Source organism: Pristis pectinata, chromosome 3, assembly GCF_009764475.1.
Source record: "Pristis pectinata isolate sPriPec2 chromosome 3, sPriPec2.1.pri, whole genome shotgun sequence".
NCBI lineage: Eukaryota > Metazoa > Chordata > Chondrichthyes > Rhinopristiformes > Pristidae > Pristis > Pristis pectinata.
Window position 1 is genome coordinate 127,150,215 of NC_067407.1, and position 25,115 is coordinate 127,175,329.

The 25,115-nt window shown below is 41.7% G+C and overlaps 1 protein-coding gene across 1 annotated transcript in view; it reads left to right on the top strand.

Moving 5' to 3' along the window:
* birc6 (baculoviral IAP repeat containing 6) overlaps positions 1-25,115 on the top strand; it is a 229,007-nt gene that overhangs the window by 154,554 nt on the left and 49,338 nt on the right. The window contains exons 64-65 of the mRNA XM_052011344.1: positions 291-455; positions 2,361-2,526. Coding sequence (XP_051867304.1) covers positions 291-455; positions 2,361-2,526 — 331 coding nt within the window. The remainder of the gene's footprint in view (positions 1-290; positions 456-2,360; positions 2,527-25,115) is intronic.

Below are 25,115 nucleotides of genomic sequence, written 5' to 3' on the forward strand. Positions count from 1 at the left end.
AGGGCAAATGAACTGATATTTCGATAATTCCCATTTGAAATAAGCACTCAGGCTCAAGTAGGGTGTTAGTTTGGATCTAATTGACATTCAGAACAAGGCTAGTCACAAAATGCAAATTCCATTTGTCTGAGGAACAGTGTCAGTCAAAGCACAGGGCTTATCCGTTAACATGAATATTTTGAGTTGAGACAAAAGCGAAGTATTTTAATGTATCCATTTGTGCATTTTTTTGCCTCTATCAACTGTATCTTTTGTTAGTAACAATTCTATTTTTTTCCCATGTAACATAGCCACAAGTTTCCAGTACACATGCAAATTCTTCCACTGAAGACCAACAGTTATACTGGGCCAAAGGTACAGGTTTTGGAACAGGCTCTACTGCATCAGGTTGGGATGTGGAACAAGCACTAACCAAGCAGAGACTGGAAGAAGAGCATGTGACCTGTCTTCTGCAGGTATGCAGTGATTAAGTTTTGAAAATTAGTTGAATCTAAGTGAGTTACATACTAATGAATGTTTTATATCCTACTATTTCACTTTGATCCCTTCCCTTTCATTGCCTTCGTTCTTGCTGCTTTCAGTTGAAAGAGTGAAAACATAAGTACATCTGGTGTGCAACTGGCTTATACTTCTATCAACAGATCAGACTTTTTCCACATCAGGCTCTATTAAGTCATGTGCTCTCTTCCCTTGCCCTCGCCACAAGAGTGAGGGTCTTGTGGATTTCTTTTTTGCTTTCAGGATGAGGATCATAATTTTCAACTTCATCTGGATGGCACCCTTGCTTTGTGTGTCCCCTACCTGCAACTTTTTATTAGAATACCTTTTCTCAAGTTTCTCTCCTTGCCAAAATATCAAAAAGGTACTAATCAGAAAATGAAAATTAAAAAACTGCAGCTCTGGAAAGCTGAACTGAAAATCCAATGCTGGAAATGCTCAACTGGTCAGGCAGTTGAGGAGAGGGAAAAAAAGAGTTGATGCTTTTGTTAGAAGACCTTTTATTCCCTTTGTCCTATTCATCCATCACCTGCCCTCACTGCAACTTGTTTTCTCTTTTTCCCAGCTCTGATGAAAGCTCTTCAACCTGAAACATTAGCTCTATATATTTTTGCTGAGTTGCTGCCTGACCACCTGAATGTTTCCAACATTTTCTGTTTTTTCTGTAAGGTCCTAATCAGACATGAACAACATGCATTGTGACTATGTTTATTTCTTAATTTCCTGACCTCTCTGCAACCTTCAACTCAATCTCTTTCCCCAATCTCTTTTTACAGTTCATGTGATAATCTTCTTGATTCCAGTTTTTCCCCAATCAATTGCAGTCAGGCCAAGTCTGTTTTTCTTTCCACACCTGATCCTCCTGTCCGTCCCAAAAAAAGGTCTATTTTTGTCACCTCATCTTCCTCTCCACCTTTCCTAAACAACTTTTCTTCATATTCATGTGTTCCCTTGATGGCATTTACCACTGAGGTCAACTTCATGGAGAGAGAAACAATTAACAATCCAGGTTAGCCACTTAATCTGAAATGTTAATTGTACCTTTGGCCACTGTTGTTGCCCTAACTCCTGTAAGTATTCCAGCATCTATGAATTGTCTTCATTGCTTCTGTTGACCCATGTACTCCTTCTATACTGTGAAGCTGCAAGACTGATATTCAGTGTTTGAGACTGACCAACTCCACCTGAATACTGGGAAGGCTGAAGGCAGTTATTTTAGTGCTTGTGCCCTAACTTGTTCCATCTCCCTGTTAACTGTTCACATTTACAGTGTCACTTGTTTTTCTGGCCCATTCTAATAATAATGGCGGTTAGTTTGAAGTCATTTGTATTCCTGTGTATCAGACCACACAGCTAATTGATCTGGTGCCTTTAAGTATCACCTGTTCTGGAATGAATAACGATCAAAAGTTGAAAACTGCTGGACTTGCAAACATTCTCTGCAAAGCATTTTAGCAGACATCAGTATGATTATTTTAACTTGAGATGCATATCAATGACAAACCAAAATCTATTAAGGGTTGTACAGCAGAGAAACTATGTCCATGCCAACCTTTCTCCCGATCTACACACATCCCATTTACCCACATTGGGTCCTCATCCTTCTATGCCTTGCCTATTTAAGTGCCTGTCTAAATGTCTCTCAGACACAGAAATTATATTTTTGATACCCCTACCATGGGAAAAATATTCTGACTATGAATCTTATAATTTTATACCTCTATCAAGTTATCCCTCTGCCTCCTTTGCCCCAAGGAAAACAAGCTCGGCCTATCCAGTCTCTCCTCATAACTAAAATAAATTCTCTTTACTCTGCAAAATACTCTTCTATATTTGTTTTTGTTTTTATTTTGTTCTCCTAGGTTCTTGCTAGTTACATCAATCCTGGAGGCAGCAGTTTATCTGGAGATCTACACCCTGGTGAAAGTAGAGGACAGAATAATAATGCCCTTCCGTCTGTACTTGTGGAGCTGCTCAGCCAGTCCTGTCTTATTCCTGCTATGTCATCCTATCTGAGGAATGACTCAGGTATGTAACATTAATAAAATTGCATGATTAGCAATGAAAGTGCTTTTTGTATCATTTAGTGTGGGGTATTGTAGCTCGTGGTATGGTCATTGGACTAAAAGTTATTTTAAAGCAGAGAATGGTAGGTGCCTAGAATGCACTGCCAGGTGAGGTGGTGGAAGCAGACATGACAGTGACATTTAAAAGGCAGGAAGTGGGAGGTATATCAACCACGTGAAGGTAGATGTGCAGTTTAGATTGGCATCGTGGGCTGAAGGGCCTGTTCCTGTGCTGTACTGTTCTATGATCTAAAGTTAATCTGTTGTCCTTGTGCAGTCTGGTTTGTAAGTGACTTCAAACACACCAGTATGGTTTACTTTTAAGTGCCTCAGTTCAGAGGCAAATAGGAATGGACAACAAGTGCTGGTAATGCCAGCGTCATCCAGTGAACAAAAGTATTTTAAAAATGAAGCTTTGAATATGAAGGATACTAATTTTTACACCTTTTATTTTGGGTGGAATTTGATTTTACAAATTGTACTGTGCTTAGTTTCTTCAGAGTGGTAGTGGTTAACAGGAGAGTGCAAAGCACAGGTAGAACTAGAGTTTTAATTTGGTTTAATTGTTGTCATTGCATTGATTCTTTTTGCTGAGAAGAATGCTCACTTTTGAAACTAATATGTTAACATGATTCTGTGAGTAATGCGTGTCTTGAGCAACAAATTTTGCAAACCAATTTATGCTGTGAATTTTTTAAAAAGACTACATAAATAGTAAACTATGTTTTGTGTCACAATTTGTATATACATTATTTGTTCTTTTTTACCAACATTAAACTATAGTGTTGTAGAGTGTAAATAAAAGCTTGCAATTTTACAGGTTAGTGACCTCAACATGGTGGCTGGGGAGAGGGGAGCAGACCTGTTGGGTTATTACAACTATTTATTGTGATCTTGTTTGTTGCATTCTGGTAGCATGTTTTCTGGTTTTGTTGTAAACTGATTTAATAAGGCAAAATATCTGAAATAAAAACAAAATGCTAGAAATACTCAAATTAGGCTACACCCTAGAACAAGAAAAAATAGCTAATGTTTCAAAGGAGTTATATTTTTCAGTTGACAGCACTTTGCAAAATGTTATTTTTATCCTTTAGGCGGAAAGTCAGTGATAGAAACTTTTCTCTCAAAGCATTAAGCAATTGTAAAAGATGGGTCGAGCACTCCAGTACCAAGTTTTCTTTTCCCCAACAAACTTTCTGGAATCTAAATGTACTCGAAATAAGAGAGTCCCACTATTTTCTGTTTCAACGGAATCTAGTCTATTTTAATAGCATGATAAATGGGCCATTTTACAGAAAATTTAATATTTAGTTTTGGCTTTAATCATGTGTTTTATAAGGCTGATACAATAGGGATATTTAAGAGACTCTTAAATAGGCACATAGATGTAAGGAAAATGGAGGGTTATGTGCTGTGTAGGAGGGAAGGATTAGATTGATCATGGACTTAGGTTTATATAGGTCAGCACAACATCATGAGCCAAAGGGCCCATACTGTGCTGTACTGTTCTATGTAATCAACATTATAAATCGGTGTATATTGTGTAGCCAAGACCATGTATGCAAATTTAAAGTAATTGGCATAAATGTCATAAAAGAAGATTTTTCTTGGGAAATTAAATCCTTCCAAATTTTGAAATAGTACATAGCCATTTTAGAATTGAATTATAATTTAGGCTCAGTTTGAGATGAGATTAACTTTGGAAACTTTAATTCATCTAGGTAGGAGGAAAATCTCTTGTGTTTAGAATAACTCATTTCATTTTGAATCGATGAAAACATTGTTAAACAGGGCATGGAAGTGGAGTAGGCTGTGCTGAAGTTGGGTGTTTCTGTGGATTACTGACGTTACCTTTTGTTGAAAGTCGGTCATTATCAAATTTGGTTTGACATTGAAAAGAGAGAGACCTTCAATTAGCATTCTATACAGCAAATAACCAAAGTTCAATCCACTTTGCCACAGATTTGGGAGCTACCTTGAAATAAGATCTTCGTCACTCATACGAGAACTTGTTTTCTTTGCTGCGTGATTTTCATTGATGGCTATTGTGGACTAAGGGCTCGGTCTGTTGTTACTGAGTCAATGGCTATCTCCTTCTCTGTCAATCAAACTGTGACTTGTTCTGTCCACCATTTAAAATACTTTAAAATTATACTTGAGGTCAGCTAATTAATGTATAAAATATGGCATGGTTAGCACATGATTTAAGGAATGAGAAGCTTTCTAGGACAACACATCTGTTGCAATGCAAGTGTAATTTTAGTGGTATTAAAAGACTATCGTTACCTTAACTGTGTTATGTTTATTCTCTACTGTCAGACTATTAATTGGTCATTTCAAAAACTTTCTAACACACCATGAAACTTTAAAGGGGGCAGCTGCAAGTTTTAACAGTATCCTGAATTATAGGCAAGTGTATATTTCTAAATTTTTTAAATACAGATTATTTTTACAAGATCTGTGCTTGATCATGCAAGTAAATTTGATATTTTTCCAAGCAGCTCAGTTAAGTTCATTGTGAAGGTGGAAGTGTGGATGGGGAAAGTGAATGTGGAACTTTGCCACTGATGCTGGCTGCATGGATCCAGAACTGGCTTGCCTGTAGAAGACAATGGGTGGTGGTTGAAGGGACTTATTCGGGCTGGAGGCCTGTGAGTAGTGGTTTGCAGCAGGGATCTGTGCTAGGACCTCTGCTGTTTGTGATATACATAAATGACCTGGATGAGTATGTCGATGGATGGTTTAGTAAGTTTGCAGACGATACCAAGATTGGCGGAGTAGTGAATAGTGTGGAAGACTGGCAACAGATACAGCGTGATACAGATCAGCTGCAGATGTGGGCAGAGAAATGGCAGATGGAGTTTAACCTGGATAAATGTGACGTGTTGCACCTTGGTAGGACTCATGTCAAGAGAGCGTACACTCTTAAGGGCAAGACCCTTAACAGTGTTGAAGAGCAGAGAGACCTTAGGGTGCAAGTCCATGACTCATTGAAAGTGGCTACACAGGTAGACAGGGTGGTTAAGAAGGCTTATGGAATGCTTGCATTTATTAATCGGGGTATTGAGTATAGGAGTCAAGAAGTTATGATGCATCTCTATCGAAGCCTGGTTAGGCCGCATTCAGAGTATTGCGTGCAATTCTGGTCACCTCAGTATAGGAAGGATGTCGAGGCTTTAGAGAGGGTGCAGAGGGGGTTTGCCAGGATGCTGCCTGGATTAGAGGGCATGTGCTATCAGGACAAACTTGGGCTCTTTTCTCTGGAGTGGCGGAGGCTGCGAGGTGATCTGTTGGAAATGTATAAAATTATGAGGGGCATAGGGTGGATAAGCATATCTTTTTCTCATTATTGAGCGATTCAATACCAGAGAGCATGCATTTAAGGTGAGGGGTTAGGTTCAGAACAGACGTAAGGTGTACGTTTTTTACTGGGTGGTGGATGCCTAGAATGCCTTGCCTGATAGGGTGGTGGAGGCAAACTCATTGGGGGCTTTCAAGAAGGGCTTGGATGGGCACATGAATGAGAGGAAAATAGAGGGATATGGGCATTCTGTAGGCAGGAGGGAATAGATATGTTGGCACAACATTGTGGCTGAGGGGCCTGTTCTGTGCTGTACTGTTCTATGACGTTACAGTGGTTCTACCTAGCATATGCTTACCAATATACAATGCATTCCAATTTTCTGTAAATTAGATTTTAGATCAAACAACTGATTTATGATAAGATAATGCAACATCCAGCAGACCTAAACTTAGAGTTAGAAAATCATTCAGTGTCCACGAGGACTAAGCCATTTTATGTATCAATTTCTTGAAAATGTTTTTTGCTTAGACTTGTTCAGCATGCCATTTCAATTTCTTAATACTACATGATGATGGCATTTGGTCCTTTGCTCCTTATGTAGTGTGTGTTTATGTTTCAGGTTTTGTTATTGTTCCCTTGCAATCTATTTTTCCATATCTGGTAGTTGTTGACATTGCACGTGTGTAATTAGTGCAGTTACTACTAACGTACTGGAGAAGCAAAAGAGCCAGATTAATGTGTATGTACCAGTTTGGGCTGAATCCAAGCAAGTTCTTGGAGCTCGAAGAATTGAAATCCTGTAATCAGTTCCATTTTATGAGAAAACGTTCTGGAATAGAGTCCCAAGCATTTACAGAATGGAAGGAGAGACCTCTTGCAGGATTTTGCTTTTCATCTGATATTGCATGATAATCATGAGTAATCAGGAGCCCATCTTAGCTGATTTTCTTAATCCTTAAGCTCTCCCGATGCAACATAATTTTAGGGCTTGTCCTTCCATTCCAATTGGTGCATTTGATTAGTTTATTACAGATTTTTTTGTGCTTACATAGAAATAGTGAGCCCGATTCATTTATATTATCTGTATGTTTCCTGTTTTTAAAAAAAACTTCCATTTCCTCCTAAATCTATGTCAACTTTCCTAAAGTAGTTATTCATCTATACTATTCTATTCTACTTTTCCACCTTGTGACACATTTAAGATATACTTCATAGTGGTTGAAAGCCTTTCCCATCTTAAGGACATTAGAATTGGTTTGGATTGTGAAGCCCATTTGTCTCAAGGAACTGCTTCCATTGCCCAAGAAATCTGACAAAGCACATTTTGCCAAATGGATGTGCTGACTTTGTCTCTCTTCCTCAACTATCCCGTCTGAGCCTCTGCTTTAACGCTGAAACTGCTAACCCCAGAAATCAAAACTCTTGAGGTTTCTTTGCCGCAATTTTTTTCTAAAGCCCTGGTTTTATTGTCAACTCAATCTTTGGACTGCTCACTCTTCCTTGTCTGAGAAATAGCAGAGCACATGGCTGTTCATTGATCCCAGATTGTGCTTCATCAGAATGCTTTGGCTACAGACCTCATCACAGCCTTGATCCAAACATAGAGGTGCAGTGAGAATGGCTACCCATGACTTCGAGGCATCATTTGACTGATTATGGCAGCAAATAGCTCTGCGTCAAAGGAAAACATGCCACTGGTTAAAGTCGTATCTCGCACAATAGAAGGTAGTGGCTAATGAGGTCAGTGATTTTAGCCAGGGACATCGCTGTAGAGGATCTTCAGGGCAGCATTTTGGACTGTGAAGCCACTTTTGTCTCAATGAACTCATTCCATCGCCTTCGATCACAAGGTCGTAAGTGGGAATGTTTGCTGATTGCATGGTGTTCGTTTTGCATCTCAGAAAATGAAGCAGTCTGTACCTGCATGCAACATTCAGGCACAGGGTGATAAGTGACAAACAAATTTGTTTTATACAAGTGTAAGGCCATGGCTATTAAAGATATTAAGTCTGGCCACCTATTCTTGACATTCAATGGCATGACCAACACTGAGGCCTCCAATATCAACATCCTCGGGGAGGTGGGCTGTGGTCGCCACTGATCAGGTATTCAACTGGATCAGACATATAAATATTGTGGCGACAAGAGCAGGTCAAAGGTTGGATATACAGGGGCAAGTGACTTATGCCCCAGAGTAACTTTTCCATCCGTGATGCATGTGTGGAGCATGATGGAATACCCTTCACTGGCTTGGATGAGTGCAATGCCAAAAACACCTGCAGTTTGTCATCATCTGGGATAAAATATCCTATTTCTTGGAACCTATACACCACTCTGAACATACATTGTCTTTACCACTGATGCACAGTGGCTACAGGGTATACCTTCTACAAAATATACCGCTGTTATTCATCTGGACTGCTCTTACAACACCTCCCAGACCCGTGACCCATGCTTCCAAGGAGAATAAGGCCAGATGGTGATTTGGAATACCACAAGTATCAGGATCCCCTCTCACATTGCTTTCCACCCTGATAAAGAGGTATATTGTCATTCCTTTATTGTGGCTGGATCTAAATCCTGGGACTCCCTGTGTAATAGCAGTGCATGAGTACCTTCACTATCAGCACTGCAGTGGAGATGTTATCTCACCTCCACCTTTTCGAGTGGCAGTAAATATTGACCTTTCCAGTAATGCCCATATTCTGAGAAATAAGAATGTATTTTCTTTTAACAATAGTCTCCATCCAACCACAGTCTTTTCCTCCTCCTCCTCTTCTGTCACCATCACCAAATCAATTGCTGTTGTCTCCTTTCTTGCTGCCATCTTCAGCTGCTGCTAATTTTTCCTTGCTCTCCTCCCCCCCACCCCCAATCCCTTACCCTCCTCTGCTGCTTGTTTTCACCTTCCTTTGTAATCAACTGATAAAAATGCCAGTACTCATAATTAATCACCTATCACTGTTCTTTCCTGGATTATGGATTTTCATCACCTGGCATATTTCAGAATCTAGCAATACGCTACATAGCCATGTATGTAGTCCTTTCCTTTTAAAGTCTGGTAGTGAATGATGGATTGTTTTCTTTTTGTACCTTTTTTCACAATATCATGCATATCCCAAGGCCTGTTCTGAGAGGGCAGTGTGCTTCTTAAACACATTAGTCTTTTGAGCTTGAGGAATCCACTGAGATAATACCTGTGTTTATGGTTGTTCTGGGCATGCAAGATTTCTCAATATTTGCATGCGATGCAAGCTGAACAGAACATTGGTTTCCATTGGACTTGCATTTATGCAGTCTTTAAAAATGCTTGCATCGGTATTTGCCAAAATGGAGGTAGCATATTCTCACTAGATTTTTGTAAAGTTCCATGTCAATCAATGGGTCAAAAATTATTTCAAAGCATTTTAAAGAATCTGTCCCCTAACATTTTACATTTTAAATTGCTCATTGTAAAGAGAGATACTCATTTGTATTGGGTTATACAGCTTGTTTTACACACATATGGTCATTTATGTACTTGGTCTTCAATTCACTCCTCAGTGTAGCCTGAAAACTTGTAGTGGAAAATCCAGTTTAGATACAATTCTAGATTTAATCAAGTCATCTGTTGTTGATATGCAGAAAGTGCTGCAAGATTCATTTGAAGCATATTAGCAGAGAGAGTCCATTGATGGTGGCCATTGTAAATAGCTTTGCTGCATAAATTTCTAAAAAAAACCATCTGAATAATGAAACTAGTATTTAAACAATGCTTCAAATTCAAACAAAAAGCACACATGCTGGAAAAACTAAAATAAAAACAAAATGCTGGGAATACTTAGCACATCAGGCCTCAACTGTAGGAAGAGGAACAGAGTTAATGTTTCAGATGTGGCCTTTTTCTGCTGAGTACTTCCAACCTTTTCTATTTTCTTTTAACAATGCTTGTCTTGTTGAGGTCAATTTCCCATGAAGGTGAACAAACAAACATGGTTAAGTAATCTAATTTGATTTGTTTGAAGGTCATACATTTTTTTTTAAAAATGGGTCATTATCAAATAGCAAAACATGGCCTCTTATTTTGTGGAGTTCCTGGAGGTTTTCTCTAGTTGCTAATAAGTATTGTATTTAAATTTTAGTTGCAGTTTAAAAACCTTGGGTAAGATGGAGATGTTTGATTCTTGTTTGCTCTTTGCAAAGAATATCTTGGCTACTAACTACTTGAAGATGTTGTTTCCTAACATTTCATTACAATATATAAAAAAAAGTCAACAGAAATAGGCCATTTGACCTTTGAGCTTGCTCCACTATTCATCAAGATAATGAATGTTTTTCTGTCTCTATCATCATCCTGCCTTATTGTAGTATCCTTTGATTCCCTTAACATCCAGAAATCTATTCCTCCCCACTTGCAATTAACTCTAACGGAGCTTTCACGATCCTCCCTGATTTAGAATTTTCATTCACCACTCTCTGAAGACGTTTCACCTCATTTCAGTCCTAAATTTCCTATCCCTTTATTCTTGGGCAATGGTCCCTTGTTTAACACTCCTCAGCCAAAAGGAATATCCTTGCTGCATCCATCCTCTCAGCCTTTTAAGAATTTTGTACATTTCTTTGAGATTTCTCCTCATTGATCTAAACTGTAGGAATGCGGCCTAGTTTACTCGATCATTCTTCAGATGGTAATCTATCATCAGTCTTGTAAAAATCCAAATACACTATATCCATTGGTTCCTCATCTATTCAACCAAAGATGCCATACATAATACGCGTCCTTAAAGAACTCCAGTAAATTAGTCAAGTGTGACTTTCCTTTCATAAATTTGTGCTGATTCTGCTCAAGCCTATGATTTTCAAGGTTTTCTGCTATTACATCCACTATGAATTCATTATCTTTCCTACCACTGTTAAGCTACCAGGTTGGTAATTCCTTGTTTTCTCTCTCCCTCACTTCTTAAATAGTGGGATCACATTTGATGCTCTCCAATCCACAGGCACTTCCAGAATCTACAGAACCTTGGAAAATGATAACAAGAATGTTCACTATCTTTACAGCCACCTCATTCACAATCCTGGGATGCAGAGCATTGGGGTCCTTACTGCTCCAGTAGTTTTTCTTTAAACTAAAGTTTATTTCCTTTAGTTCCTTATTCTCATTAAATCCCTGCTTCTCTGGTAAATCTGGCAGGCTTTATGGAGCTCCTGAGAAAAGGAGCTCGAAATTTGTTATGAGCATGTAATGTCTATGCCAAGCATTTTAGCTTGTAGGTATACATGAGGAAGGAAACTTGGAATCTTCAAAATGCTTTTCCTATTCCCCCAAAACAACCTGATGAATAGTCACACATCATATTATTCAGTGCTTAAATGCTCAAAGACCCTTGGAGTGAAGTGCTGAAGGATTGCGTGGCATTGACCTTGATATGTGATTTTTAAAAGTATTGACTAATGACCAACTCTGGCTGCAAGACCACCTGATGGCTTTGGATAGAATGTATAGATTGATCTTAAAGTACTGTTGCTAACTTATACAGATGAATTCCGCACAAGCCATGGTGAACATGTCATGATCAGTACCACTGCTGGTGGTGGTGATCGTTTTCTGATAGGTGGCTGGGAAGGCTGACCAATGGATGCACATTGGGTTTCAGTAATTCCTGATTTTCCGCATATCGGATCTTTTCAAATCTGCTGTTGAAGTCGGCATTGCCGAGAGTAGCTGTGACACTAATATGACACCGATCTGCCAGAAAGTCATATTGCCAGACTCCTTAACATCTTGGTGTTTTGAGTGTAATTGATATGTAATTCTTAATAATTACTTCACATCTTGTATTCTGGGTGGGAAAATTTTATTTTACTGGTAAAAGGCTTAAAAGATTTTAGATTCTAAGAATTTGTGTCTTTAGGTGATGTTTTGGTTTGAGTTTATAACAATTGTATTGGAATTTAGATTTTCGTCATTGTAAAGGGTGTTCATTAGACTAAGTTTGAAGCCGCATGAAACATTAAGGAGATTGGATGTTTAACTTGCCCAACCAAAGCATTTGAGCAATCATCCAGATCAGTCGAACATTTAATTCTACTGTTCCAGTTGGACAACCAGAGGAAGTTGAGATCACTCGGAGTCACTTTTTGGTCATCAAAGTGCTCTGGAGACATTTAGGCAATGGAGTGGAGTGCAGGTGAAGTGCATTAGACTGACACCCAAGTTTTAAAGACCTAAACTATGTAGAAGAACTGGAGAGCCTTGGATTTTAAAATCTGCAAAGAGGATGATTAAATGCCCAACTTCTAAACCAGAAAAAATAGAAAATGGAATTTGAAAAGAGTTAATTATTTAAAGCAGGGCAAGAGTCAAATATTCATATATAACTAATAGGAGGTTTGTGCAGAATTGAAGATCTATAGAATGAACTTCCTGGAAGAGTGGTGGAGGTGAATAATCAAAAATTGTTGAATTGTTTGGAACTAAAATATTACAGTGGTATGCAAAAATTTGGGTACCCCTGGTCAAAATTTCTGTTACTGTGAATAGCTAAGCGAGTAAAACATGACCTGATTTCCAAAAGGCATAAAGTTAAAGATGACATATTTCTTTAATATTTTTAGTAAGATTACTTTTAAATTTCCATCTTTCACAGTTTCAAAATAACAAAAAAGGAAAAGGGCCTGAAGCAAAAGTTTGGGCACCCTGCATGGTCAGTACTTAGTAACACCCCCTTTGGCAAAAATCACAGCTTGTAAATGCTTTCTGTAGCCAGCTAAGAGTCTTTCAATTTTTGTTTGAGGGATTTTTACCCATTCTTCCTTGCAAAAGACTTCTAGTTCTGTGAGATTCTTGGGCCGTCTTGCATTCACTGCACTTTTGAGGTCTATCCACAGATTTTCGATGATGTTTAGGTTGGGGGACCGTGAGGGCCGTGGCAAAACCTTCAGCTTGTGCCTCTTGAGGTAGTCCATTGTGGATTTTGAGGTGTGTTTAGGATCATTATCCTGTTGTAGGAGCCATCCTCTTTTCATCTTCAGCTTTTTTACAGACGGTGTGATTCTTGCTTCCAGAATTTACTGGTATTTAATTGAATTCATTCTTCCCTCTACCGGTGCAATGTTCCCCGTGCCACTGGCTGCAACACAAGCCCAAAGCATGATCGATCCACCCCCTTGCTTAACGTTTGGAGAGGTGTTCTTTTCATGAAATTCTGCACGCTTTTTTCTCCAAAGTTTCCTGCATCCTCACCACAAAATTCAGCGTCAGAAGTTTGCAAAGGAACATGTAAACAAGCCTGATGCATTTTGGAAACAAGTCCTGTGGACTGATGAAGTTAAAATAGAACTTTTTGGCCGCAATGAGCAAAGATATGTTTGGAGAAAAAAGGGTGCAGAATTTCATGAAAAGAACACCTCTCCAACTGTTAAGCACAGGGCTGGATCGATTATGCTTTGGGCTTGTGTTGCAACCAGTGGCACAGGGAACATTTCACTGGTAGAGGGAAGAATGAATTCAATTAAATACCAGCAAATTCTGGAAGCAAACATCACACCATCTGTAAAAAAAAATGAAGATGAAAAGAGGATGGCTTCTACAACAGGATAACGATCCTAAACACACTTTAAAATCCACAATGGACTGCCTCAAGAGGCACAAGCTGAAGGTTTTGCCATGGCCCTCACAGTCCCCCAACCTAAACATCATTGAAAATCTGTGGATAGACCTCAGAAGAGCAGTGCATGCAAGAGGCCCAAGAATCTCACAGAACTAGAAGCCCTTTGCAAGGAAGAATGGGCGAAAATCCCTCAAACAAGAATTGAAAGACTCTTAGCTGGCTGCAGAAAGCGTTTACAAGCTGTGATACTTGCCAAAGGGGGTGTTACTAAGTACTGACCATGCAGGATACCCAAACTTTTGCTTCAGGCCCTTTTCCTTTTTTGTTATTTTGAAACTGTAAAAAAAAATGGAAATTTAAAAGTAATCTTACTAAAAATATTAAAGAAATATGTCATCTTTAACTTTATGCCTTTTTGGAAATCAGGTCATGTTTTACTCGCTTGGCTATTCACAGTAACAGAAATTTTGACCAGGGGTGCCCAAATTTTTGCATGCCACTGTATCTTTATATTTTTTCTAATTAATTGGGCTGAGATGAGCAATGTCACCCTCCTCATCTATAATATTCACGTGTTTTATTAGCCCTGTTCTACCTCATTGCAAAGGGGAGGTTATTATTTGGCCACAAAGCCATTTATCCCAATGCCTGGGAAAATTTGTTCTGCTTGTGTGTGGAGAGAAATTAAAACTGAATTTTGAATGGTTTCATAATCTATTTTTCCTCTGCAGTGTTGGTGCTAACACTAGAATTCTGTTAACTGTGGATCACTTTTATTATAACTGATTTGCTCTTCTATGTGACAGTGATGCTCTGTTTCTCATTAAACTTTTGCTTGTTTTCACTTGGTTCTGATGCCCAGTAGGTTTTCCAAGCTTGAATAAAATGTTAAGTTGCCCACAAGTGTATTCCTCCCTGTAAAACTGGCTGAGCAGCAGCTAATGAGAGTCTTCATGCTGTGCTAAGGATTTGTGCTTTTAAGCATGCATTTCCTTGGCTGATAAAATATTCATATACTTCATTCAGTTGTAGTGGTTCCTGTGGGGACTAACGATAAAGTCCATTTTGCAAAGAATATTAAAAATCTTGTCTGTAAATGGCCAAGTTATTTTTGTGCTTTCCTGTTTAAATAGAGATGTAATATTATTCCATAATTTGAATTTGCATACGAGTACTTAAGAATTTGGCATACAGAAGGTTAGCTTAAAGAATTCCATTTTAGGCATTTGTTCTGCTCTAACTTCAATGTGCAGACATAAAACCAGAGATTATTGGTACTGCAAGACAGTCAGCACTGTTACGAAGGTACTAGGTTAATGTTTCTGTTGTCGATACTGCTTCAACATTGCATTAAAGTATAATCGTGAGGAATCGATATGTCTTTTCACTTTGCAATTCTGACAAATTTGTATATGTCCAACAATCTCTGTTTGAGATTTCAAGAATTCACTTATTTTTTATACAAATGCTTTCATGGTCATAATTGTTGGATGACCCGCACTGAATGTCAGATGTCCACACTTTCACAAACGATGAGATAAAACTATATCAGAAAATGCTGAAAAAAAACAGTAGGTCAGGCAGCATCTGTGGAGAGAGAAACTGAGTCTGTTTGTTTACTGACATTTCATCGTGATTAGTTATGAAAGTTTTGGTGTAAAGTCATCCAGTTGAAAAGATCCCTCTCCCTCTCCCTACAGATGCTGCCCCATTTGTTGATATTTTCAGCATCTGCAATTTTCATCTTTTCAATAAGATGGCAAAAGATGGGGGAGGAAAGCTTGTGAAGCATGAAACTACTGGAAAATAAATCAAAGTCATAAAGAATTTCTAATTTTTGCAACAGCAAGGTGCTGGAAATACTCTGGTCAGGAAGCATCTGCAGAGGGAGGACTGTTAATATTTCAGTTCAAGCTTTCATTGGAAATTAGACAAAATAACTGAAAATGCTGGAAATGGCACATCAAGTAACATCAATGAAAAGATAAAGATAATTGAGTTGATGATCTTTCAGACTTCTCAATGTTTCAGCTGGAAACATTAGCTCCCATTTCTGGTCACAGATGCTACCTGACTCATTCAGTATTTCCCACGTTTCTGTCTTTAATTCATATTTCCAGGATTGGCAGCATTTTGTTATATTTTTAAATTAAAGGTGACACAATCTTTGGGATGCCGAGAAAGTGGAAGGGTAGGAAGACTATGGGAAGATCTTTAACAAGGTGGAGGAGATAATAAATGATAAAGCAACTGATCATACAAGGCAAAAAGAGCGGATGTGCTTGGAAACACAAAATGGACCAAGTGATGAAAATTGATATAGTAAAATCATTATCTGAAAATGTTGAAGCCTATCTGTATTAAGTCAAAAAGGCTATTATGTGCCTTATCATTGTCTTTGTTTAAAATAGTAACTCCTGGCTCACCTCCCTCATTCCACTTGGATCCAACTCTTACCTTGACTTTTTCACCATCATCCTTGTTTTTGCTGACCTGGCTTGCTCCTGATTAAGCAAAGCACTTCCTTTTTCTTAAAAAAAAATCTCATTCTTGTTTTCAAATCACTTCATGATCCTTTCTCATCTCACCTTGTAAGCAACTCCGGCACTAAAACACTCGAATAAATGTGTTCTACTTTGTCTTCTAAATAATCCCCACATTTAATCATTCCACCATTGGCAACTGCACCTTAAGTTACCAAAGCCCTAAATTCTGGAATTTCTTCCTTAAACCTCCTTACAGTTCTACTTTCCACCTTTAAGACAATTGTTAAAACCTTCATCATCTCACCATCTATCCTAATATCTCCATAGCTGAATTTTGTTTGAAAATTCCATGCTAGTGCATCAAAATACCTTGTATAAATTGAGTTGAGTAAGAGTACCCTGCAGTTTAATCATGGCATTTTCTGCTGCTGTGATCCCAAAAGGTCAACATCCATTTGTTTATCTTATCGTATTGCATTGGAGTGGTTGGACAGAGTGTTGCTTTGCAAAAGATTCCAAGACACTTTGAGATGTTCTTGTTGTTTCAACACTATTCAAAGTGGGTGTATTTTTCCTTCCTGTAGTTAGTATTTTCCTTTTGCTCTTTGCCCACTTCTCCAACTTTGAGCAGTTTCTAATCTGCCTCCCCTGACTCTGCTACCCTTCCTGGATTATCATCTGGGAAAAAATTTTGAGTCAGTTAATGCTCTAACTTAGAAGCATTGAGATATCCCACTCATTCTTCAAGCACTGTTCTCCCCACTGAGCATTACTCCTCTGACAGCTCTCTTTGAAAATGCAGAGATGATTGGCTTCTTTCTTAATTTATGATCACAGACACACTGAACATCTATATTTGTTTTATTGAGGTATAATCTCCAAGTGTATGCCTTTCAAAAAATTATCATGTTGTAATGTAACTATTAATGTTTTTGAAGTTCAGTTATTGGCTAATTTAGCCACCTGAGTTTCATCAAATTGTCACAAGTGACAAGTTACAGCCATCAGTTTACCAGACTATAGAAGACATGTTCCAAACAGTAGATTGTGCAAGTTTAACAGGAAAAAAATGTTTTATCTTGGATATCCATATTTGGGCAAAATTTACAAACATTTTACACAATTTGAAAACCAATGATTTGAAGCAGCTTTTTGGCATTTAATCATTTTGATTTTCTTTTGCTCCAAATCTCCGCAGACACAAATGCTGATAATCCAAATATTGCAGACAAATTTTGGGAAAAAGCATGTACGAGTTGCCTTGGTGATGCATGTGTATTTCTCAAAGTTCCAGCTGCATTCACTTTTAAATATTGTGATGATGTCATTTGTAGTTCACGGATAAGATTTCTGTATTAGTCACATGTACATTGAAACACAGTGAAATGCACCTTTGCGTAGAATGTTCTGGGGGCAGCCTGCAAGTGTCGCCATGCTTCTGGTGCCAACGTAGTATGCCCACAACTCCGAACCTATACATCTTTGCAATGTGGGAGGAAACTGGAGCACCTGGAGGATATTTGGCATCAGTCCCTTTTCTGGCTGTCTGATTTTTTTTTGTTTTTCACCTGCTCAGTATAACACCCATCTGTTCTGTTAGTTTGTAATAAAATTCCAGTTGATGTGACTGAAGATAGATGTTTCACATTGTCAATGTGAGTTATTTAATCAGTTGCTTAATTATTGATATTATTTGGAAGGTTCAGGTAATGCATATTTGAGTATTCCTTTCATGTTGTATGAATGCATTCTGAAGAACTTCTGGGGCTGGTTTATTGCTTTTCACCAGCTTCCGAGCATTCAGAATGTAGTATAGATGTACACAAAGATGATCACTAGAAGATTTAGAATTGTTCCTATAATTCCCAGTAGAGCAAGAAGAGACTCTTCTCTGTCGTCTTTCTCTCCTTGGATTCTCACTTCCTCTGCTTCAGTGATCGCAGAGACGCCCATTTTTCTACTAGACAGTTTCAGTACTGATCCAACATCTGTGTACTGAGGTTAACTAATATAGTATCTTCTTATTGTAGCAAATAACAAACACATTGTGATATAGTTTTAGGAGATCCTTTTTATCTGCCACCTTCAATTTTCTCAGTCAATTACATACAGTCCTTTTCAAAACGACAACTCCTGCAAAATTCTGCACATTTTCCTCAACACCCTTGTTGGTTTTGCTGCAGGTTTGGAAATGTTCAAAGGTGTATATCCAGTACACATATAAAACTATATTGGTATTTACATTTCTTATTTTCCTTGTCAATCTTTAAGTCAACAACATTCCAGTAGAAAACATTTCATTTGTTTGCTTTTGTGAAAGCTTGTGTTCTTTACGTTGCCAGTAAAAGATTTTGTTCTTCTCTAGAAAGATATCCGAAACTGTTCATCACTCACTCAAATAATCCTTCCACAGTCTTAGCAGTTTTTGCTAAATTTGTTGCATCTGTAGTTCTCACCTCAAGTGATTTTAGTTCATTGAAATCCAGTCAATAACAAAAAAGTATTTTTGCAGTAATACCTTTACAACATTAGTGACAACAATGTTGTCTTTCAGAATGAGCATTTTTTTTAAAAAGCCACTATAAACAGATTATAATTTATAGATTTAATAGTACCATAGCGAGTGAGAAAAGGAAATCCTTACCCCATGCTTCCTAAGGGATGAAAATGCATCAGCATGCTCGTGAGTCCCCCTCAGATACGTTGCAGCTCCATATGAGTACTGTTCCGTGTTGGAAAATAAAAATGATTTAACAGTTGTAAAAATTGCTTACAGGGTTTCAGAAATGGGCACCAAGTATCAGAAATCCCCTTATGAATCCAAATGAGCTGGAAAAGATGACGACTTGCTGAATTAATTCACATCCAATTATTTTCCTGTTTTTAAAGAAACTGAAGGTTTTTATTTAAACCATCATCCAAACGTGATGGTGACTCTTCAGTGGCAGAAGACTGATGGGGCACCCATAGCAGCTGCAGTCAGTGAAGAAAGTGCTGAGAGATCCGTCCACATTTTCAGTAGTGCACTGAAGACTTTTTCTTCCAAATGAGCATTTTAAAAATGTCTCTTGCTAACCATCTGTAGAGTGATCTGAGTTTCATGCTGTGTCTTCAAATGCAGCAAACCGTAGATTCACTTGCAGCTGAACAGTAGAGCCTCTGGTTGGAAATAAAACATTTGCTTTATTCTGAGGCGCACACCTGAGCATGCATTGTACAAAGACATGCATTTATGGAAATCTTTAAATGTTGCATAACTGTGAATTGCATTTGAGGATTATAATGGGTGGCTTTGTTCCTTACATTGCAGCAGTCTTATGGTGATTAAATATACACATGGCACTGAATGAATAAGGCAGGAGCTACAAACCACCCATGCAAGCTCAGTGCAGCGTAACAATGGAAGTGCTGTTGTCATGCAAAGTGCCTTTTTATTGAAAGGAAAAAATGATATTGTTTTCTGGATAAATATTAGGAAAATATTTACCTTTTAACTTGCTAGTTAACTGCTCTCCATGGGGGACAGACTGACAGATGGCCCCTTTTTCCTTTATCCTTTGCTTTATAATTAACAACCTATTAAAATGTTGCTGTAGCTCCTGACAAGCATTTTATTTGGTGGATTAATGTAGCAAATCGCTAATCTGCTTGAAAATGGCCACACATGGGTATGATATTCTTTCCCTTGCTGCTTTTTTTGTAATTTTAAAGAATGTTTCGGATTGAGAAGGACAGCAAAAAGGAATTGCAATTTTTTGACTCGGCTTTGATGTTTTCTGGTGATTACAGTTTTGGTGGAAGGAAAATGATTGCAGAAACTAGGTTTACACTGGTAATGACAGTGAAGGCAGCTAGTCTTTGCTTGGTCAAAATGAAGTGACAATCTGTAGGGAAGTGTTTGTTTAACAATATCCTATATGGTTAAGAAAGCTGTAGATCTAGTTGTCATGTCTTTCAAGGGAGGGATGCACCACTTAAAATGTTCATTTTGTAGCGGTTGCTACCGCGGAATAAAACAAGACTCTACTCGGAGGATTGCCAAACAGAACTGGTTTATTTTCCCACCTTGCGCGGGCCCTTTAAGGGAGAATGTTCCCGCCCAAAACAACCGGCAATGACGTAAGTCCTACGTCATCAGGACTTTCCCGCGCGCGGTTTCTCCCCGTCGCTTGGAAAGACGAGGCCCGCCGCCATCTTGGGCCTCGTTGTTCCGACGCCGCGCGACCCGACTGCCGAGCCGGGTCGCCCGACTAGACGGTGAGTCGCCACAATTTTATTATTGAATGCATTGGCTCTTTGAAATCTTCTGTAATTAGATTAGTATTTGCTGTGATGCCACAGGACAACAGGCTCATAGTAGGCACTGTATGACCTCCTACATGAACTATGGAACTTTTTAATGAATATTTTTGGAACTACTAAATCCAGTTTATTTTTTTCCCAGGAAGCTTTTAAAGAGAAATGGTAAAGTATTTGATTTAGTGAAACTCTTACCGTTTTGGCACAAGAAGTATTTTTCTCTGCAACATTGTAAAGCAGACTGACTAATAGAGCTGAGGACTTGTATTATTGGAGGTCAGCTTAAAGTTCTGGGGAAAGTGTTCTCAGAGCTGTTTGCTTTTTTGCAAATTTATGGTAAAAGTGAGCTATTGTAGCAGCCAGCTACACACTACGAAATGAAGACACAGAGTCGCTGATTTGAAATCAGAAGTCGAATGAACGACGGGTGTGGTGTGCCTTTAATATCCGAAAACTTCCCGCGCTACAGTTTCCACGCTGATATCATGCGTGGGTCACCTGACCTTCCCGCGCGTGGGCTTTCCTAGCCTGACGATAGGGAAGAAGGAGTGCCCCGTGCCATCTTGGATCGGGGCCTCCGACACGCGCGATGTCGGGAGCCGGTTCGATGCCGGTACAGTGAGTCAATACATAACCCCCCCCCCCCCCCCAGACCGGCGATACCGTCACGAAAACCAGAATTAAATAAACTATGACTTGGGTGGCCTGCCCCTGCATCGCGCTCGCTGGACCACCACGGGTTGGTCCAAGTCTAAATAAGCCGGCTTCAGCTGGTCAATTGTAAAAACCTCCTCACACCCCCAATGTCCAGCACTAATGTAGACCCATTGTTCCTGACGACCCGGAATGGCCCTTCGTACGGCAACTGCAGCAGTGTTCGGTGTGCGCCCCTCCTGACAAAGACAAGCTTACAGTCTTGGAGGGAAGTCGGCATACGGGTCGGGGCCTGTCCGTGTCGTGAGGTGGGTATCGGGGCCACGTTTCCAAGCCGGTCGAGCACCGCAGCAGGTTCTTCCTCTGGCCCCCAAGGGGCTGGTAGGAACTCACCTGGGACGACAAAGGGCGTTCCGTAGACCATCTTCGCGGACGAGGCGTGCAGGTCCTCTTTTGTCACGATGCGTATCCCCAGCAGGACCCAGGGGAGTTCGTCTACCCAGTTGGGCCTCTTAAGGCGGGCCATGAATGCCGACTTCAGGTGTCGATGGAACCTCTCCACCAGCCTATTGGATTGCGGGTGATAGGCGGTGGTGAGATGGATCCGGGAACCCCACAAGTTGGAGACGGCAGACCACAGGCCGGAGGTGAATTGAGCTCCCCTGTCTGAGGTGATATGTGCCGGGACACCAAAACGGGCTACCCAAGTTGACAAAAGGGCCCGTGCGCAGGACTGAGTGCCGGTGTCTGCGAGGGGAATGGCTTCAGGCCAGTGGGTAAAACGGTCGACAATCGTGAGGAGGTACCGCGCTCCTCGGGAGACTGGGAGGGGGCCAACGGCGGGTAGGTTGAAAATCCTGCAGGGGGGCTTTGACATGCTGCTGTACTTTCAAGGTCTGGCAGTGTGTGCAGGACCGGGCCCATTCAGAAACCTGTTTACGCAGGCCATGCCAGACGAACTCGTTGGACACCATCCAGACAGTAGTCCAGATGGATGGGCGTGCAAGGCCGTGGATGGCATCAAACACCCGTCAGCGCCAGGCAACTGGGACGATGGGGCAGGGTCTACCTGTGGAGATATCTCAGAACAGGGTGCGCTCACCGGGGCCTACCAGTAGGTCTTGCAGTTGCAGGCCCAAGACTGCAGTGCGATAGCTGGGCACCTCCATGTCCGTTCACTGTGCCTCCACCAAGGCGCCGAAATCCACCCCCGGGACAAAATTTGGATGGTGGGCCGTGACAGTGCATCCGCGACCATGTTCTCTTTCCCAGACAGATGGTGGACGTCAGTGGTGAACTCTGAGATGTATGACAAGTGCCGCTGCTGCCGTGCTGACCAGGGATCTTAGACCTTGTTGAAAGCGAAGGTCAACGGCTTGTGGTTGGTGAAAGCTGTAAATGGCCTGCCCTCCGAGAAGTATCGGAAGTGCCTGATGGCCAGGTACAACACCAACAGCTCGCAGTCGAAGGCGCTATATTTGAGCTCTGGTGGTCGAAGGTGCCTGCTGAAGAACACCAGCGGTTGCCAACGCCCTTCGATAAGCTGCTGTAGAACACCTCCGACCACTGTGCTGGAGGCGTTGGCCGTGAGGGCAGTCAGGACGTCCGTACGAGGATGCACCAACGTGACCGCGTCCGCCAACGCCTGCTTGGTTTCGACAAATGTGGTGTGAGCCTTTTCCGACCAAACAATGTCCTTGCCTCCACCTGACAGGAGAGCAAACAACAGGCGCATGATGCGGGCCGCGGATGGTATGAACTGGTGATAAAAGTTTACCATACCGAGGAATTCCTGCAGGCTCTTGATGGAGGTGGGTCTGGCAAAATGGTGGATGGCGTCGACCTTTGCAGGCAGGGGCGTGGCGCCGTGTTTGTCGATCCAATGGCCCAGGAAATCGATTGTCTCAAGCCTGAATTGGCATTTGGCTGGGTTGATGGTCAGGCCGAAATTGCTCAGGCGAGAAAAGGGTTGGCGGAGGTGCGTGAAATGTTCCTGGCGGCTGCTGCTGGCGATCAAGGTGTCGAGGTATATGAAGCAAAGTTAAGGTCGCGCCCGACCGCGTTCATCAGTCGTTGGAAGGACTGAGCAGCATTCTTGAGACCAAAGGGCATCTGGACAAATTCAAAGAGGCCGAAGGGTGTGATCAGCACCATCTTTGGAATGTCGTCCGGATGCACTGGGATCTGTTGATACCCGCAGATGAGGTCGACCTTGGGAAAAAATGGACCACCTGTGCAGGTTGGCAGCGAAGTCCTGAATATGCGGCATGGGGTACAGGTCCGGGGTAGTAATGTCATTGAGGCATCTGTAATTGCCACAGGGTCGCCAGCCTCTGGCTGCCTTGGGGACCACGTGTAGTGGAGAGGCCCATGGGCTGTCTGACCTGCGGATGATCCCCAACTCCTCCATTTTCTTGAATTCCTCTTTCGCGAGGCGGAGCTTGTCTGGGGGTAGCCGCCAGGCACGGGCGTGGAGGGGAGGGCCCTGGGTGGGGATGTGATGCTGGATGCCGTGCTTGGGCAAGGTGGTGGAGAACTGGGGTGTTCGTATGGACGGGAATTCTGCCAGGATCCTGGCGAACTTGTTGGTTGGCGTGGTGACGGAGTCAAGGTGTGGGGCCGGCAGCTTGGCCTCACCCAACGAGAACGTTTGGAAGGTCCTGGCACGTACCAAATGCCTACCCCGCAGGTCAACCAGCAGACTGTTGGCGCGGAGGAAGTCTGCCCCGAGGAGTGGTTGAGCGACGGTGGCCAGGATGAACTTCCAAGTAAAGTTGCAGGTGCTGAACTGGAGGTGTACCAAACGGATGCCAAAGGTCTGAATGGTGCTGCTGTTGGTGGCTCTGAGGGCGGGTCCTGGTGTGCAGTTGTGAGTCTCGTGGCTGTTGGGAGGCATGACGCTGACTTCAGCTCCTGTGTCCACTAGGAACGGACGTCCGGAACGCCTGTCCCACACATGCAAGAGGCTATCTGGGTGGCCAGCCGCTGTAGCCATCAGTGGCGGCTGGCTCTGGCGTTTCCCAGAAACCTGCATGGTGGCCGGCATCTGTGGGCGTCAGCGCCCCACCGCTGGTGGTAGAAACACCATTGGTCGGTCGGTGTCACAGACCTGGTGGCGGGTGGGGTGCGTTCGATTGCCAGGTCTGGCCTGCTGGGCCGCTGGGTACGTGGCGTGGCAACGCGCTCGATGGACGCCCCGCTCTCCTTTATCGCCTGCCAAAGGACATCCGCCTGGGCGGCCACCTTTCGGGGGTCGCTGAAATCTGCATCCGCCACGAGCAGGTGGATGTCGTCAGGTAACTGCTCTAGGAAGGCCTGCTCAAACATCATGCAGGGTTTGTGCCCGTCCGCCAGGGCCAACGTCTCGTTCATGAGCGCAGAGGAGGGTCTGTCGCCCAACCTATCAAGGTGGAGGAGGCGGGAAGCCCGTTCGCGTCGGGAAAGACCGAAAGTCTCGAGAAGGAGGGTCTTGAAGTTATCGTACTTCTCCTCTTCCGGGGGTACCTGGATGAAGTCATTGACCTGGGCTGCGGTGTCTTGGTCGAGGGCGCTCACCACGTAGTAGTACTTGGTTTCGTCCCTGGTGATCTGGCAAATCTGGAACTGGGCCTCGGCCTGGTCGAACCAGACACGGGGCCTGAGGGTCCAAAAGGTGGGCAGTTTTAAGGGCTACTGCCTGTACCTCTTGTTGTGCAGACATTGTGGGTCCAAAAACGTTTGGGCCCATCGGGGTCACCAATGTAGCGGCCAGCTACACATTACGAAATGAAGACACAGTCACTGGTTCAGAATCAGAAGTCGAATGAATGACGGGTGCGGTGCGCCTTTAATATCTGAAAAGTTCCCGCGCTGACGTCACGCGCGGGTCACCTGACCTTCCCACACGCGGGCTTTCCTAGCCCGACGATGGGGAAGGAGGGGGGGGGCCGCGCCATCTTGGATCGGGGCCTCCGACGACTTTCGCAATGTCAGGAGCCAGTTCGATGCTGGTACAGTGAGTCGCTACGCTATGTAAAAACCCCTTGTGAAAGATGCAGTATTGATTAGTTGCATAACCATTTGAGAGGACAAGTAGCTCAAATTTTATTTCTTCATTCACACTGATAACAACTTTACATTTTCCAGAAAAGTACTGTATAAACTGTTGAAAATAGTAACAGCTGTTCACAAGAATTCTTTTGTGCACTAGTAGTGCTGAGAAATAATTTGAAAGAAT